At 41.0% G+C, this 14,544-nt stretch overlaps 1 protein-coding gene across 4 annotated transcripts; it reads left to right on the forward strand.

Annotated features, from left to right (window-relative positions):
* The first annotated feature begins 261 nt into the window (after positions 1–261).
* Positions 262–9,515, forward strand: LOC104942302 (uncharacterized). Of its 4 annotated transcripts, none has more exons than XM_010767503.1 (8): positions 262–593; positions 3,518–4,091; positions 5,597–5,649; positions 5,728–5,868; positions 6,169–6,232; positions 7,256–7,423; positions 7,535–7,600; positions 7,681–9,515. In XM_010767503.1, exons 1-8 carry the CDS (start codon positions 549–551, stop codon positions 9,144–9,146), a joined length of 2,577 nt encoding a protein of 858 aa, XP_010765805.1. In that variant the 5' UTR covers positions 262–548; the 3' UTR covers positions 9,147–9,515. The 4 variants fall into 4 exon arrangements, with proteins under 4 accessions (XP_010765805.1, XP_010765806.1, XP_010765808.1 ...); XM_010767504.1 differs by having other exon boundaries at positions 7,259–7,423; XM_010767505.1 differs by lacking the exon at positions 262–593 and adding an exon at positions 2,131–2,318.
* Positions 9,516–14,544: the final 5,029 nt, after the last annotated feature.

Raw genomic sequence — 14,544 nt, forward strand, 5'->3', positions numbered from 1 at the left:
ATATTTATATAAATATATGTGTGTGTATATGTCCGCATCTGTAGCCTGTTATTGTCTCATTATACCGCACTGTCAATGAATCAAAAGTAAATATATATAAGTCATCATGAACACATCTGTCCATCAGAGTGCTGCTGTCATCATGAATGGACGTCTCTTTAAAATGACCGCTCAGAGGAGAGGAGTTCTCATTTCTCTAACCGCCTTCTGCTTCCCCTCCTCTCTCCTCGGTTCCCCTCCTCAGTCCTCCGCTCGCATCTCCTGTGGGCGTCACCAAGTCTCGAGAAGAGGAGTCGAGGAGGGGAAATTTGAGTATTGAGAAACCTCTGTTGTTTCATAGAAAGCTAAAATTACCGTATTGGCACGAATATAGCGTGGTGTATTGTTCACAACAGGACATTTGAATGAGCAGGGGTTAGGTGTGTGGTCCATATGTGAGGACGACTAGAAAATAAATGCCAATACGCATTTACAACAGTAGACTACTCTTCAACGAAAACATTTTCAAAATTAGTGGAGAAAAGTACTTTCACTGACAACTTCCTACAATGTCTGCAAGCGTAGAAGAAGAGGAAAAGCCACCACAAAACAAGGTAACTACATCGTCCTCGCTCGACACATTCATCTTTATGTTTAGAGCAGCGTAGCAATTATGGGGACTTAATAAGGAGGTGGAATATAATAATAATGTTTAAGTTTTATTAATCACCAGAAACTAAGAAGCGTTGTATTTTTAGGCTTGAATGCTTCATTTATTTTGCCAGAAAGCGCCTCACTGAGCCCGCCATGTTCCTACCGTAGGCCAGAGTGGACAATCCAAGCGGTCATTCGCGTTTTTACTTGAAAGTGGCAGCACTTCGTGCATCGGTCACTATGATCGGTCACCTATCATGTAAAATTGCACACATAAATATGTGTCCCCGTTGTCTAGAAAGTCTCACGTAGTTTTTGGGAAAAACAACCCTGCCTCTTTTTCGCCTGCTCAAGCTTTCTAAAGAGCGAATGAAGATTTGGACTCCCATCTATTGTCACAATCAGAAACTGTATTCGTTCTACAGAGGGGTTATTTACATTTTACAGCAAAAGTGAAGATGGAGACAAACAAAAATGATACACTATTAGAAAAGGCATGCACATTACATTTAAAATAGTATTCATTTTTAAAGTAACATTCGTAATACATTTCCAATTTTCAATGTGTAACTGCAACAACAAGTTATGATTTCCCATTTAAATTAATATTATTTTATTATGTAGACCTCAGGCTGTTAGAAATGTATTTTGATTACTTATATTAAATTAACTGCAACCATATAATGTACAAGCCCAACACGAAATATGTCATGGATAGGTTCAAGTAGATTTAGATTACATATATTTTTATTGCATAGAGATGGGGAAAAAAAACATTTTCAAGAAGATGCTTTGTCTCTTTCTACAATATATTATACTCACTAATGAATATACTGGAAAAAAATTGTTACTTACCTCGGTTATTACAAAAATGGATATGCCACCCAACTAAGGCTGAAGAATGGGTCAATACCAACTGTCTGTGAAACGTCTAATCTACCATTTTGGAATACTTATACTTTAATACTTTTCTAGTATTTACATGTTATGCTAATTTAAACTTCTAGTTCACTTCATTTTAGAAGCCAATATTGTACTTTTTTTCTCTACTGCATTTATTACATTAATAATACTAAATATAAACTATGCTATATCTATAGGTGAAGAAATCCAACACGTCTATGAAGTATTTCAATTATCTTCATCTTTACCAGCTGTGATGAACACATTCATAATAATAATATTTCAGTAATTTAAAATTTAATATTTAGTACTTTACATTACATTAGGTATACTTTGATGCCAGTACTTTCGTTCTTTTACTTAAGTGAGATATTGTATGCAGGACTTGTACTTGTAGTAGGCTACTTGTAGTAAAACTAAAAATATATTGAAATATCTGTTAACTTCTTCCACCTCTGCTGTCAGTTACGATCTGCAACCTGGCCATTAGATGTCACTAACTCCCACACCGCCTGCTCCTTTGGCCGGTTCACATTGTTGTTTTTTTGTATCTTCATAAAGTATACTCAAACACATTTAGGAGTTGTCTTGTTTTTACAGTTGTTACCCCCCGTAGCCGACTAAGTTAGCTTGTTAGCTCATTGAGTTGACAGCAGCATCCTGTATGTTAGTATCTGCTTCAATACATAATCTCAGAAGTGGGTGGGTGTTTGGAAGCGCGGCGTCTGCAGCATAATTAAAACATGGCGGATTCAGAGGAATTTAGACTGAAACGATTAAAGGTAAGAAATACAAACATGGAGCATATGTATAGCAACACATAGGCGGCGAGCTAAATTGAACAGTCGATAAAGCTACATAATACGACACTTAGTTATCAGCTTCCGGTCAAGATGTGCACATTTAAGCTAACGTTAGCAAGCTAGCTTTCCACCCTGTGGCTTGCTGCTGTTCTGCACTGATGCATGCCCCCACGCCAAACTCTGTCTAACAGCCTGTTTATATCAGCAAACAATAATACAAAAATAATATGATGCAGGTTTTTTGTCAACACAAAGAGCTTTTATTATTCCAGCCCTGCAGATGTGTGTTGTAGTGGACTGCTGCTTCCAAAAGCCCCTGCATCGAGGAAGGATGCTGCAAACAAGTGGACATTTTACTAAATTAACATGTTGCCATGAGAATCCCTTGCGTTGCATGTTATTATGACCCGGAAGACTCCAGCAACCAATACAATGTGTGATTGGATTGTGTGGTGTCTGTGTCAGTATAATAATACAAATATGCCCGCACGCCTCAAATCGCCACATTTTAAATGGGCTTCGGTGGGACGCCCCCTCCACACAACTGATAGGACAACATGAGGCCTGCAGCCATTACAATTGAAAATAGAGAGACATTGAGGGTATAAAGGTTAGTCAGAAAGTTCACAATTTTAACCCAAACTGTAAGATAGGCAAGACTCTATGGGATCCTTCTGGGCAAGTCAATGTGTATTAAACATCTGCATAGCATTGGCTGCATTGCTCACCTGCAGGACCCAAAGAAAGTAGTGATGTACAAATGACCCTCCTGTGTGCAGCTTGGGTCAGGTTTGTGATGAAGGGTTAAACCCTGTTGCATTGTTTTCTGAGATCAAATTAGCTGGAGGGTTGTTAGGGCATTTTATGGTTCATTCAGTTGAGTAATGGACTAGGAATATGATGGTGGCCTACAGCATGAATATAAGAGAAAAATAATGGGTGCACCTTTTTTAAATAAATAATTGTGAAGGTTTTGTGAACATTTAAGAGATTTATATATATATATATATATATATATATATATATATATATAAAGTAAGGGTAAAAATTCCACAGTGATGGAAATTGTGTTCCATTATGAGGTTGTGAGCAGTCAGGAGATTTTACAGTGCAGAAAAAAGTATGAATGAGCTTGAATTTCCCTCGTTTTTAAATCCTAACTTATCTCTCCCCCACAGCATGAAGAGCGGCTGTCCCGAGTGTTTGACGAAGTGATGGGGCTTGGACACTTTGCTGACTCCTCCAGGGGCTCTGCCACCTCCTCCAGGAGTGAAGGTCAGGACGAGACAAAGGAAGTCGACACAACTTCAGCACAAGTGGAACAGCAACCGGTTGAAGAGGAGGATAGCAACGGCAGCAGACAAGAAGAAAAGATGGAAGAGGGGGCGGAAGAGTCTTCCTTACTGTGCATTACCTCCCCTTCCTCCGTCCCAGGCTCATCGTTTACAATGGGAACCAAAGAAGTCGGAGGAGGCGGAGGAAGTGGAGGGGCAGCGTTTGATGACGCACAGGATGGACTCCCTGCGTTTGGGCCAGGAGAAGAAGAAGAAGACTGGCACTTTGCCCTGCCATCGGACAGCCTGGGGGATGTTAATGTGGTAAAGGATAAAAAAAAAATGGCACCAGAAGTGGAGATCAACGCCACACAACGCAAACCCTTCCCTCCTCAGCCCAGAGAGGTGGAGGATGTAAGCACAGAGTCGGCTAACACCTCCCACTCCTCCCAGGACCACACACCTGAAAACAGCCACGGTAAAGCCACACGCACATGAGAAGTTTCTACACACAGTTTTAAAGTAAATGTATTTCCAATGCCATATTTAAATTCTCTTTTTGTGGTGGCCGATAGGTGCAATCGCGCTACAACGGCCCAAAAAACGTCCATTAGTAGAAATGGGCTGCAGCTTCCAAAACTATGCAAATATATAAAAACACAAATGAGTCGTAACGCATGCAAATGAAGAAACATCTTCTCCCACTTGACACACTGATGATGTGTCTGGATGTTTTTTGGGCTGTCATTAAAAAAGACACACTGCCATTTTTAACATCAAGTTGGGTTCATTAGTCAAAAAGAGTACTATTTATAAATGAAAAAAAAAGTCATATAGTGTCCTTTGTAAGTCAAAAAGTAGCTTTCTGGAAAATAGCCTTGATGATGTCATTGAGACGTAACGCTATTAGGGTTGTTATTCCTTTCAAAGAAATGGGCCTCTATCTATTGAAAGACAGCATTGAGTTGCATTATTGGAATGGGAATTGTAAGAATTATTAATTTGGTAGCTTGTCATATACTTGATCTAAAAGTCAGAATGTCTTGACCTCTTCTTTGACTGTCCTCTTTTTAAAATGTGTCCCTTGTAAGTCTGTTTATTTTAGTGTAATTCAAAATGGCTGCACCAAATGTGGCTAGCCGTCACACATCCTTTGTCAGCAGACAAAATCGTATAGAACTACAGAGGGAGCTTTGACATGCTCTTCTGCATAATAATAGCTTTTAGTGAGATTTTCCTTAGAATTTGTATCAGGCTTCTTTTCTCCTTCTCAAGGACATTACAACAGGCTGATGGCCATTACTGTGCAAAGCAACATTTCAGACACATTTTAAATTAGTATCCTCAGCATATTACTAGAGTGTTGAAGGTATCATCACATGAAAAAATGGTAGCCATGTTTGAAGGGATTCCGCGATTGTGAAATTCTTAGCCGATTATAATGTGACTGATTGCTGATACCAAAGTTTGGTTGTTGTTAATAAAACAAGAAAATATCCATTTCAATAAAGTAACTTTACTGGTATAAAGTCATTCAGCACTTTGATAACAAATGTAATCATACCAATTTATGAAACCACATTTAATTTAGCCTTTTTATAGACAGTTGTAATACTCCCATGTGGACGACATTTTCTTTCTCTTTTATTTGTAATCAAATCACACCAGTACCCATAGAGGGGTTAAGTCAGTAATGGCGGCTTGTGTGACTTTATGTAACAGTTGTTTGAGGTCTGTTGGGTGTGTGAGAGTTTTATGCTCCACTGGTTTGTACTTATGCTTGCAATTGGACAGCCTTTACGTATCACAACAAAACTTCAGCTGAATAAACCGAGACAATTTTTCCAAAGAAAGACAATATAAGCAGTTTAAAATGCTTTACACAAAAGATTGTAAGTGTGCTCAGAGATTGCTTGCAGTAGTGTGTTCATTATCCATTATTTCCTAACTTCTTTGGTGGTATCTTTTCTGCCTTTCTGTCAGGCGGAGGCATCCAGGACCGGGCGGAGGAGACAGAAGATAGCCAGGAGGGAGAGGTAGGAATCGTGGTCATATAATCCCATAACATCTTTAAAAACATATCGAGATAATTATGAAAAGTCTTTATATTTCAGAGGACAGAGGCAGCTCCGATGGAGGACAGTAGTCCCCCTCCTATCAATATTAAAGATGAACCCATCGATGAGGGCTACGACGCTGCGCTGCTGCCTCAGAGCTCCATCAGACAGATCAAAGAGGAGCTGGAGCATCAGGAGGTCAGTTTGGGGAGAGTCGTGTGGATTTGTAATTCTCTTATTGATAAAAAGGACAAGATTTAACTGCAAAACAATAACATATTTGTTTAAAAGCTGCTGAAAGCCCATGCTTTCTGGTGATTGTGAATAATTATAATAATACAATGTTTCCTAGCAAAACAGAAACTAGACATTTTATCTATTAATCGCTGATGTTGTTTATTAACAACATCAGCGATGATGACTTGCAACAGTACTACATGAGAGGGCATCATTAACCATTTATAAATAATCTAATCTCCTAATGTGTGCTCCTTTTAGGAAGAGCTGAGGATCAGCTCCGTCTACTCTGTAGGTGGAGGAAACACCTTTGCGTCGCCTACCGGTGAGTTAGTTCATGTGTTCATTAAAGGCCCGGACACACCAGGCTGATCTTGGCCGTCGATGGGCATCAGGCCGTCGATAAGAGTCGACACGCGCTACTCAGATTGGTGTGTCCCGCACCGTCGTGTCTTTTCAGCCGTGCCGACACCTTTTCGAAAACCCACCGATTCAACATGTCGAATCGGTGGGCAGTCGGCCAAAGGCTGTCGGCAAAATATATCACTCTGATTGGCTGTTCAGCTAGCGAATCAGTGCATGAGAAGCGAAACGGAAGTGAGGGACCCAAACAAACTATTGAGAAGGCAAATCTGAGATTTCATTTAACTCCAGCTCTCGACACAGGTTCGGGAAAGCCCCATGAGCTTCTCGCTGTAGAGTGAAAATGGAACGCACACGCTATTTGTTGTTTGTTTATATCACGCAGTCTGTTCTTCTTCTCTCTGTGTATCACGCAGTCTGTCTTCCGGTTGTTGCCTCTTTTGAATGACGAATACACACTACCGCCGCCTGCCCGTAAGGAGAGTTATTTCCACTCACGCATGCGCAGTTCGTACGTGCTTCTTGGCCGTCGGCTGAAGTCTTTGCGGTGTGTTCGAGTGCGACACATGGCCAAGTAGCAGAGACGCGAGGCGACACAACTGTCGGGGTCCGTCTGTCAGTTCTTTGGTGTCAGCTTGGTGTGTCCGGGCCTTAACACTAGAACCGCCAAGGGGGTACATTTTACCCCTGAGCATTTTCAAATGCATGTCACTCTGTTAAAATACAACCCCTACATTCTTATTTCATGACTTTTCCTAAAATTGTTTTATTTATAATTGTGGGATAAAGAAAACTAAAATATAAGCTTTAATACCTAGAACTGCGGAAGGGGGTACATGACGTTCACGCCACTGGTCCGGATGCTTAGTAAACGCCCATTGTAGAGAAATGTTGATAAAGAAGTGTCATATCACCAGCGAAATACACCATAGGTTAGTGATTCAGATAGAAAACGTGGACCCTAAGAGAAGAATGAATGTCGAAGAAGCCCTAGCAATGCTCCAGGCGATGAGCGAGGCCGAATCCGAAGGGGGAGAGAAAACCGATGGAGAATCTGATGAGGGAGAGGTCAAAGATCCGTCAACGGAGGAGGAATCCTCATCTGAGGATTGGGAGCCGATACCTCGAAAAAGGCCCAGGGTTCTGTTGGCAGGTAGACTATAGTCCCACATCTTCGAACACCCACATCTGAAACTCAAATATATATTTCAGTCCTACATATTCTCAAGTGGCAAATTATCACAACCTAATTACCTCCTCTTAGCGAGACCACCCACTCCTCTACCCATGTTATCGCATCAGCCTGCTGACACTGTGACAGATAAACCAGGTAAGCCTGTATAGTCTATAAAAAAGTACATTTGACCAATCCATTTTAACAAACTAATTATACATATTTATATTGTTTAGTGTCGGCCCATCATGATTCGCATGAGACTGGCAAGGATGGAACTCTCTGGATACCAGAGAATCCTGGCCTGCGCACTGGGAGAGTGAAGTCTAACAATGTGTTGACAGAAGGAGCCGGCCCAACCGCACATGCACGCCACAACATAGACGACCCTCTGAGCGCATTTATGTGTCTGATGGACCCTGTGATGCTGAAGCACATCTGTGACTGCACGGTGGCAGAGGCGCGCCGGCGTGGAGAGGAAGGATGGAAGTTAAGCTTGGCTGAGCTGAAGGCGTTCATTGCACTTCTTTTAGCGCGGGGCGTGCACAACGGGAGAATTGTGGAAGACTTGTGGTCTCAAGAATGGGGTCTTCCCTTCTTTAGCACAACTATGGCAAGGCACCGATACAGAGACATAATGCGCTTCCTGCGTTTTGATAAGAAAGACACCAGGCGCAGTCGTCTTGGAAATGACAAGTTTGCCCTTGTGAGTGAGGTGTGGGACAGGCTTGTCCAAAACAGCATCGCGTGCTATAAACCAGGGTCCGAAATAACTGCAGGTGAGCAGTTGCTCCCCACAAAGACAGGGTGCCCCTTTACTCAGTATATGCCCAACAAACCAGACAAATTTGGTATTAAGTTCTGGCTCGCTGTGGATGTGGAGTCAAAATACATGTTAAATGGCTTTCCCTATCTCGGGAAGGATCCGTCCCCTTCTGCAACCCAGAGCCAGGGGGAGAGTGTTGTCCTGGAGCTGATGGAGCCGTTTTTGGGGAATGGGAGGAATGTGACGACTGAACACTTTTTCACCTCACTCCCCCTGGCCCACAAACTCCTGGCAAAGAATACAAGCTTGGTGGGCACCACTAATAAAAATAACAAATCACTGCCTCCTTCTGCACACCAACGAGCAGCACTGTTCACCACCAAAGTGATGAAAAGTGACAAAGCAACGCTCACCATCTACCAAGAGAAAAGGAAGAAGAACGTGTGCATCCTCAGCACAATGCACAGCTCAGTGGAGATTTGCGATGACACGAAAAAAAAGCCAGAGACAGTCAACTATTATAACAGAACGAAGGTGGGAGTTGACATGCTGGACAAAATGCTGAGACAGTACTCTGCTCGAGCCACAACCAGAAGATGGCCAGTCGCTGTTTTCTATAACATACTGGACATTGCAGCAATGAACGCGTGCGTCCTGTACCGGGGCTGCACCGGTTCAAACCCGTCCCGGCCAGTGTTTATCCTGGAGCTGTGTAAGCTGCTGCGCAATGAGCACATCAGTAAGCCCAAAGTAGGCATCTTGCCATCATTCCCCGAAAAGAGAAGGAATTGCGGTGTAAAGCGCAACTGCAGAGAGAACAAAACCACCAAAACATGCATGGTGTGCCAACGTGGTGTGTGTGGACAGTGCAAGGGAATAGTGAACGTTGTGTGTGCCGATTGTGTGTGTGGCTACAGCACAATCACATTTATTTGAGAAAAGGCCTGTCAGTGGTGGCATTATTCCTTAATTGTGTCACTAATCATCTCATTTGAATAACCGACTATAACGTTTGTGTCGTTTCTGTTGCAGTTTACATAAAAATGTCAAATGGGCTGCCTGTAAAATGTCTTGAGGGATAGCACCCTGCTTACTCAAAACACGTTATTTTCCAAAATGCATTTCAATGTTAATAAATGTTTTTTTAAATTAAAATGTAATGGTTTATAAAATGTTAATATGTGGTATTTCCTTTTTGTCTGACATTTGTAATATTTTGAGTGACTTCGAAATGAATTTTAAAATGTGTCGATCTGCACTGAGATAAAGCAATTGTAAAATGATTAACACCCAATAAACTAAAGTTTGAACAATTATTTTGTCAAGTCTTACTTATTATTTAAAACAAAGATGAACATGAACAACCTAACAGCATAAAGAAATATCATTTTTGCGAGTACTGACGCTGTTGCATCTGGGGGTAAAATGTACCCCCCCGACGGTTTTAGGGCTGTTGGAATTGTTCTTGTGTCTAGTGTCAGAGGTATCTGTTCATTGATACTTTCTTGAGACCAGCTGCTAAAAAAAAACAATCTAGAAACGAATAGTCCATGGATTTGTTTTGGAAGTAAAACTCATCAAAATATATTTTGACTTTAGTGTTGCACGATTCTGAAAAGTTATAATAATTCTTGGTTGATATTGAAATATTAAAGGGACATTTGCAACATTATAATAACATACCAATACATTTTATTATAATTGTATTCTGTCTGTAGAACTTTATTCTATGCAAGGACTTCTTTGCAGTGCTACAATACTTAAATTATAAATTATGTTTTCACATATTTAAAAATAAAAATTTGCTCTTACTCAGATTTGGATATTGCACTAGTGAACATTGCAATTTTGATAATATTTAGATGAATTCTGCAGCCCAATTTTCATTTTCTTAACCTTTCCCCTTTCATCCCCTCAGTGCCGTTAGCAATCCCAGCCCCCCCTCAGACGACCTATTTTATTCAAGGTAGAGGGACCCTGCTACAAGCCATGGCCCAGATCCCGCTCAGAACCCCTGCTTCAGTCCCAACCTCCCTCCCATCCCTAATTTCTGTCCCCCCACGCCAACCTCCGCCCTCTGTTCCCGGCAGCGTTCGCTGCAGCGGCTGCTCTAAGGTACAGTTGTTCACATATTTATACGTTAATTAAAACACTCATGTTTTATGCATCTCTATTATCATACAATATTGACAAAGATGTATTTGCTACATTGACCAACCATATAAATGAAACGGTGGTGTAAAGTAACTAAATACATTAACTCAAGTGACATTTTGAGGGACTTGTACCTTATATGTGTTGCTATTTTGTACTTCTACCCCACTACAATTCAGAGGCAAATCGTGTACTTTAGCTCCACTACATTTATTTTGTACCTTTTAGTTACTTTGCAAATTTGGATAAATGATGTGAAGTATAATCAAGACTTTAGTTCCACCTGGAGTAAATCACAAGCTACCCTGCAGTATACAAAGTCATTAAAACTAGCTGCGCCTTTATCAGCTTTGATAACACTTTAATGATCAATAATTATAAAACATATCATATATATTGACTTGATACAATGAGTACTTTTACTCTAGGTACTTAAAGTAGATATTGATGTGAAGACTTTTGTATTGTACTTTTACTTCAGTAACATTTGTACACTTGTAACAAAGTACTCCCACCTCTGAAAGGAAATGATCATGTTTAATGTGTCGGGGCTTTGGGCAGTGATGTAGGCTTTTATTCTTGTAAGTTTATGGCTGTTTCAATGGTTGCAGGTTCTGCTGAAAGGTCAAACAGCGTTTCAGAGGAAAGGCTCCACGCAGCTCTTCTGCTCCACAGTGTGTCTGACGGGCCACCTGCCTCCAGCCAACAAGAACCGACTGTGCTTCCAGTGCAACAGGTTGGTACACCTTTGATTTCAGTATGAACTGAAATCAGGGTTCTATACAGGAAAGATTATCCTTAAGCTGTATCTCCTCTCTTTACCTGTCGCTTGTCCTGAAAAAATAATAATATGGCTTTCCGGTGCTCAATCCCCCCTCCATCTGTCTACCATTAAATACCCAATTTACCTGATGCCTTCAAATAAAATCATAAATAACTAATTAAATGTTCTTGAATAATTACACAGAAAGTATCAAGTTACTTTATACATAAAAGCAAGTTTGTTAATAAACATACAGCCCTTATAAACTCACCGGCCACTTTATTAGTTACAACTCGCTAGTACCATACAACAATATTCAGGCTGGCTGTGGCGTTTAAAGGTCTCCTATAATGCTATTTTTAGGCATATATTATGGGTCTCAGATATATAAAAATATATAAAAAACATGTCTATGATATGTTTTGCTCAAAATACCAAACAGATCATGCATTTTAGACATCCTTCATATCCCTCTCTTTCAGCCCTGTTAGAGAAGTGCTGATTCGGGGTCCTTAGCTTGAAGAAAAAAAAAGAGAAGGGGGAGCTTGAGCCTGCTCAGAATTCTGCCACAGATACAGCTAAATGCTCCCGTGATTAAACTCCATACCATGTTCCAAACCACATCAAGGATTATTTCTGAAACAGTATGGAGCTCAAATGCTTTTTCCTTTTTTTTTATTTCCTGCTTTTTAACATACAGTATGTGTTCATGTGTTAAAAACCAGCTAACCAATACAGGTTAGCTCTGAGTGCTAGCGATGCTTGCTAATGTAAACAACTGATCTTCTCTAACAGAGGAAAGACGTCCTCCTTTACCGACCACAGACCGGCTGAGTCCGAAAACACAATTGTCTTCGGACAAGTTCCCCTAAACAACAAGTGTTCTTTTGCTACTCTGACAATATAGTTCCGAACCCTAGGTCTTCTCACCTTGTTTCGGAACATCATCCTTAGGGGTAATTAGTCCTGTGTCTCAATCCGTCTGTGTAGTAAGAGTCGGCCTGCTCTGACTTCTTCGCTGTAGTGCTGATATATGCATGTGGATTTTTGTGGTGGTAACTGTTGTGTCGCTATATATTACTACTCGCTTCCTGGTTTCCGCGGAATCGCCGACTCCTCTGTTTTTATAATTATTGTTCTTGTGATTATATGGTTTGTAGTATTTATTCCTAGTACCCGCAATCCGCATTGGTTGTAAACCTCGAATCATCGTGTAGTATTTTACATAATCTCGAGATTGTACGTGTAATGGACTTGATCACGACTATTGTACCTATCGTTGTTTTCTTAGCATTCTTTGTGTTACGAATTCATTGGTGAGGTTTCATCTCTGGTTAGATGTGGGTAGCAATTTTAGCTGTATCAGTTGGCCCGTTGAGATCCAATCTTGATAATTGTACGATATCCTATACCGTTGTAATAACGGTTCATTATAAACTATGTTTGTATTATGGTGCATGTGTTTTCTCACTTCGTTTTTTGTTTTTACTGCAAGTCTTTGTTGTTAAAAGATTACTATATCGTTTAATATCGAAGGGTCACATTTTATGGTTATTCTAACGTGGATGAAGTCTTATGGCTGTGTAGTGTCTGGCAATACGTAGTTATGCATATCTGGTTAGGTATCTGGAGCGCTGTTCTTAACGTATGGATAATGACGATATACTCGTGTATGTAACAATCTTGAACATAGTCATGAATAATTTGTGTGTTTAGGTAGTATTATTAGTGGAGGTATGTGTACATTATGTGTAGGTGTGCTGGTTATATTCGGTTGTGCTCTTGCTGAACGTTCAAGTGCTCTAGTAGGTCTTTGCGTTTCATACTGGGCACCAGTGCGTCCGACCCTTCTGGACTTAGCACGTTATCATCGTGACCACACTTCTTTGTGACACCCCTCGTTATAATCTTTACTCTGTATGTCTGGTACTATTCGAGGGAGCTAGACTCCGGGTGCTTCTCAGTGGGACCCCCAGTTTTTACTAGTGGACTCGTTGTGTGGTGTGCCCCTGGATCAGTTACTGGACGTCTCTCACCTGGTTTTCTAGTTTTCTGAGACGCTCAGTAGTTGTGATGCTGTGGTCCGCCTGTAGTTTTTAGACGTGTCTACCTCGTCTATCACGTAGGACGGTATTGGTCTGGGGTTGGAGTGTCAGGGTGTAGATCTTCTCCTAAACGGATCTACTTTTGTCACTTTACTAGCGTCTTTTCCTACCCTCTTCCAGTATTCCGTCTACTTTGGCTTTTTTGAAAAAACCATTTTTTAGTGGTCTGTCATCAACCGTCCTCTCTTGAGTAAAAACGTGTTAGTTCTGGTAATAGTAGTATTTGGTTTACGGTAACCAACTACTTCTGTAGCGCTCCTTTGTATGTGTCTGGATACCCCCGCGCGAAAGTCATAGAGGTCTGATTTCCTAGGATCTGCTCCTAGGCATCCTACCCGTACTAGGGGGCACTCTAAACTTACGTTGGAGGAAGGTAGTCGTTCCTCGTACCTTTCTCTTTGCACGACCCAGAAGTCGTACTGTTATGGGTTTGTTGTCGGCGGGCCCGTCGCTTCCTCACCGAAGCATTCTTGTAAGATCTCCGGCACTCACCGGAAGGCGTCGGTATAGGTTGGGTATCTCTTACGGACAACCTCCCTACTTTCATCGTAGTACAGGTCGCTGTCCGGGGTTTTGTAGTGACGAGATCTCCTTCTGACCGTACTGTCTTACCCGGTTTTATGTCGTGTGTCACACACTTTTTGGACACTTCTGAATGTCTTTTTGCAACTGGAGACAGTAACGGTTGTTTCCCATGATATGTTTCATACACTCTAATTGAAAAAATAAGCTGCGTTTTATGAATAAAAGGTGGTATTAAACGTTTATTTCAAGGAAATTTTAGTCTGGTACACTAAAGACCTTAATCAAACAGAGGTAAGACAGAGAGTATTCAACTCCATATGGAATCCTACTTTTAAATGTCCGGAGAGCAGTAGAAAAATTCACCCCTCTGGAAGCGTGTTAACCACCGCTGATCTTATGAAAAAACGGGTGTGACATATATACAGTTCCAATTGTCACCGTTGGTGATTATTACGTACTGAAATCAAATTCTTCAGTATAACTGGGTTTTATAAAAGAATCATGGTTAACTCGTAACACAATTTCCCCTTGGTTAGTAACGTTTTACATGAAAAATACAGAACATATTATTTATACAACAGGGGCCACACTGTCCTCGCTTGAGGTTTTCACAGTCTTTTGTTTTGGGAGAGAGCAAAGGAGGTTATGGGTTTAGGAGCTTTTTTCCCCTCTTGTTGCCTCGCTAGGTCTAAACGGCATGGCTATACTGCATTAAAACGTTTACACCTGGGTGCCGGATAGTCTTTGCAACGATAGTCTTTTGTTACGAGCTGTGACACAACCTACA

Source organism: Notothenia coriiceps, unplaced genomic scaffold (assembly GCF_000735185.1).
Source record: "Notothenia coriiceps isolate Sejong01 unplaced genomic scaffold, NC01 NC01_scaffold00004483, whole genome shotgun sequence".
NCBI classification, from domain to species: Eukaryota; Metazoa; Chordata; class Actinopteri; order Perciformes; family Nototheniidae; genus Notothenia; species Notothenia coriiceps.

Excerpts from the sequence above, each read along its gene's own strand:
- LOC104942302 (XM_010767503.1), top strand. The coding sequence starts at position 549 with ATGTCTGCAAGCGTAGAAGAAGAGGAAAAGCCACCACAAAACAAG. Across the intron at positions 5,650-5,727 it reads AAGATAGCCAGGAGGGAGAG|AGGACAGAGGCAGCTCCGAT; the intron begins GTAGGAATCGTG and ends TTTATATTTCAG. Across the intron at positions 7,424-7,534 it reads GCCCAGGGTTCTGTTGGCAG|CGAGACCACCCACTCCTCTA; the intron begins GTAGACTATAGT and ends ACCTCCTCTTAG.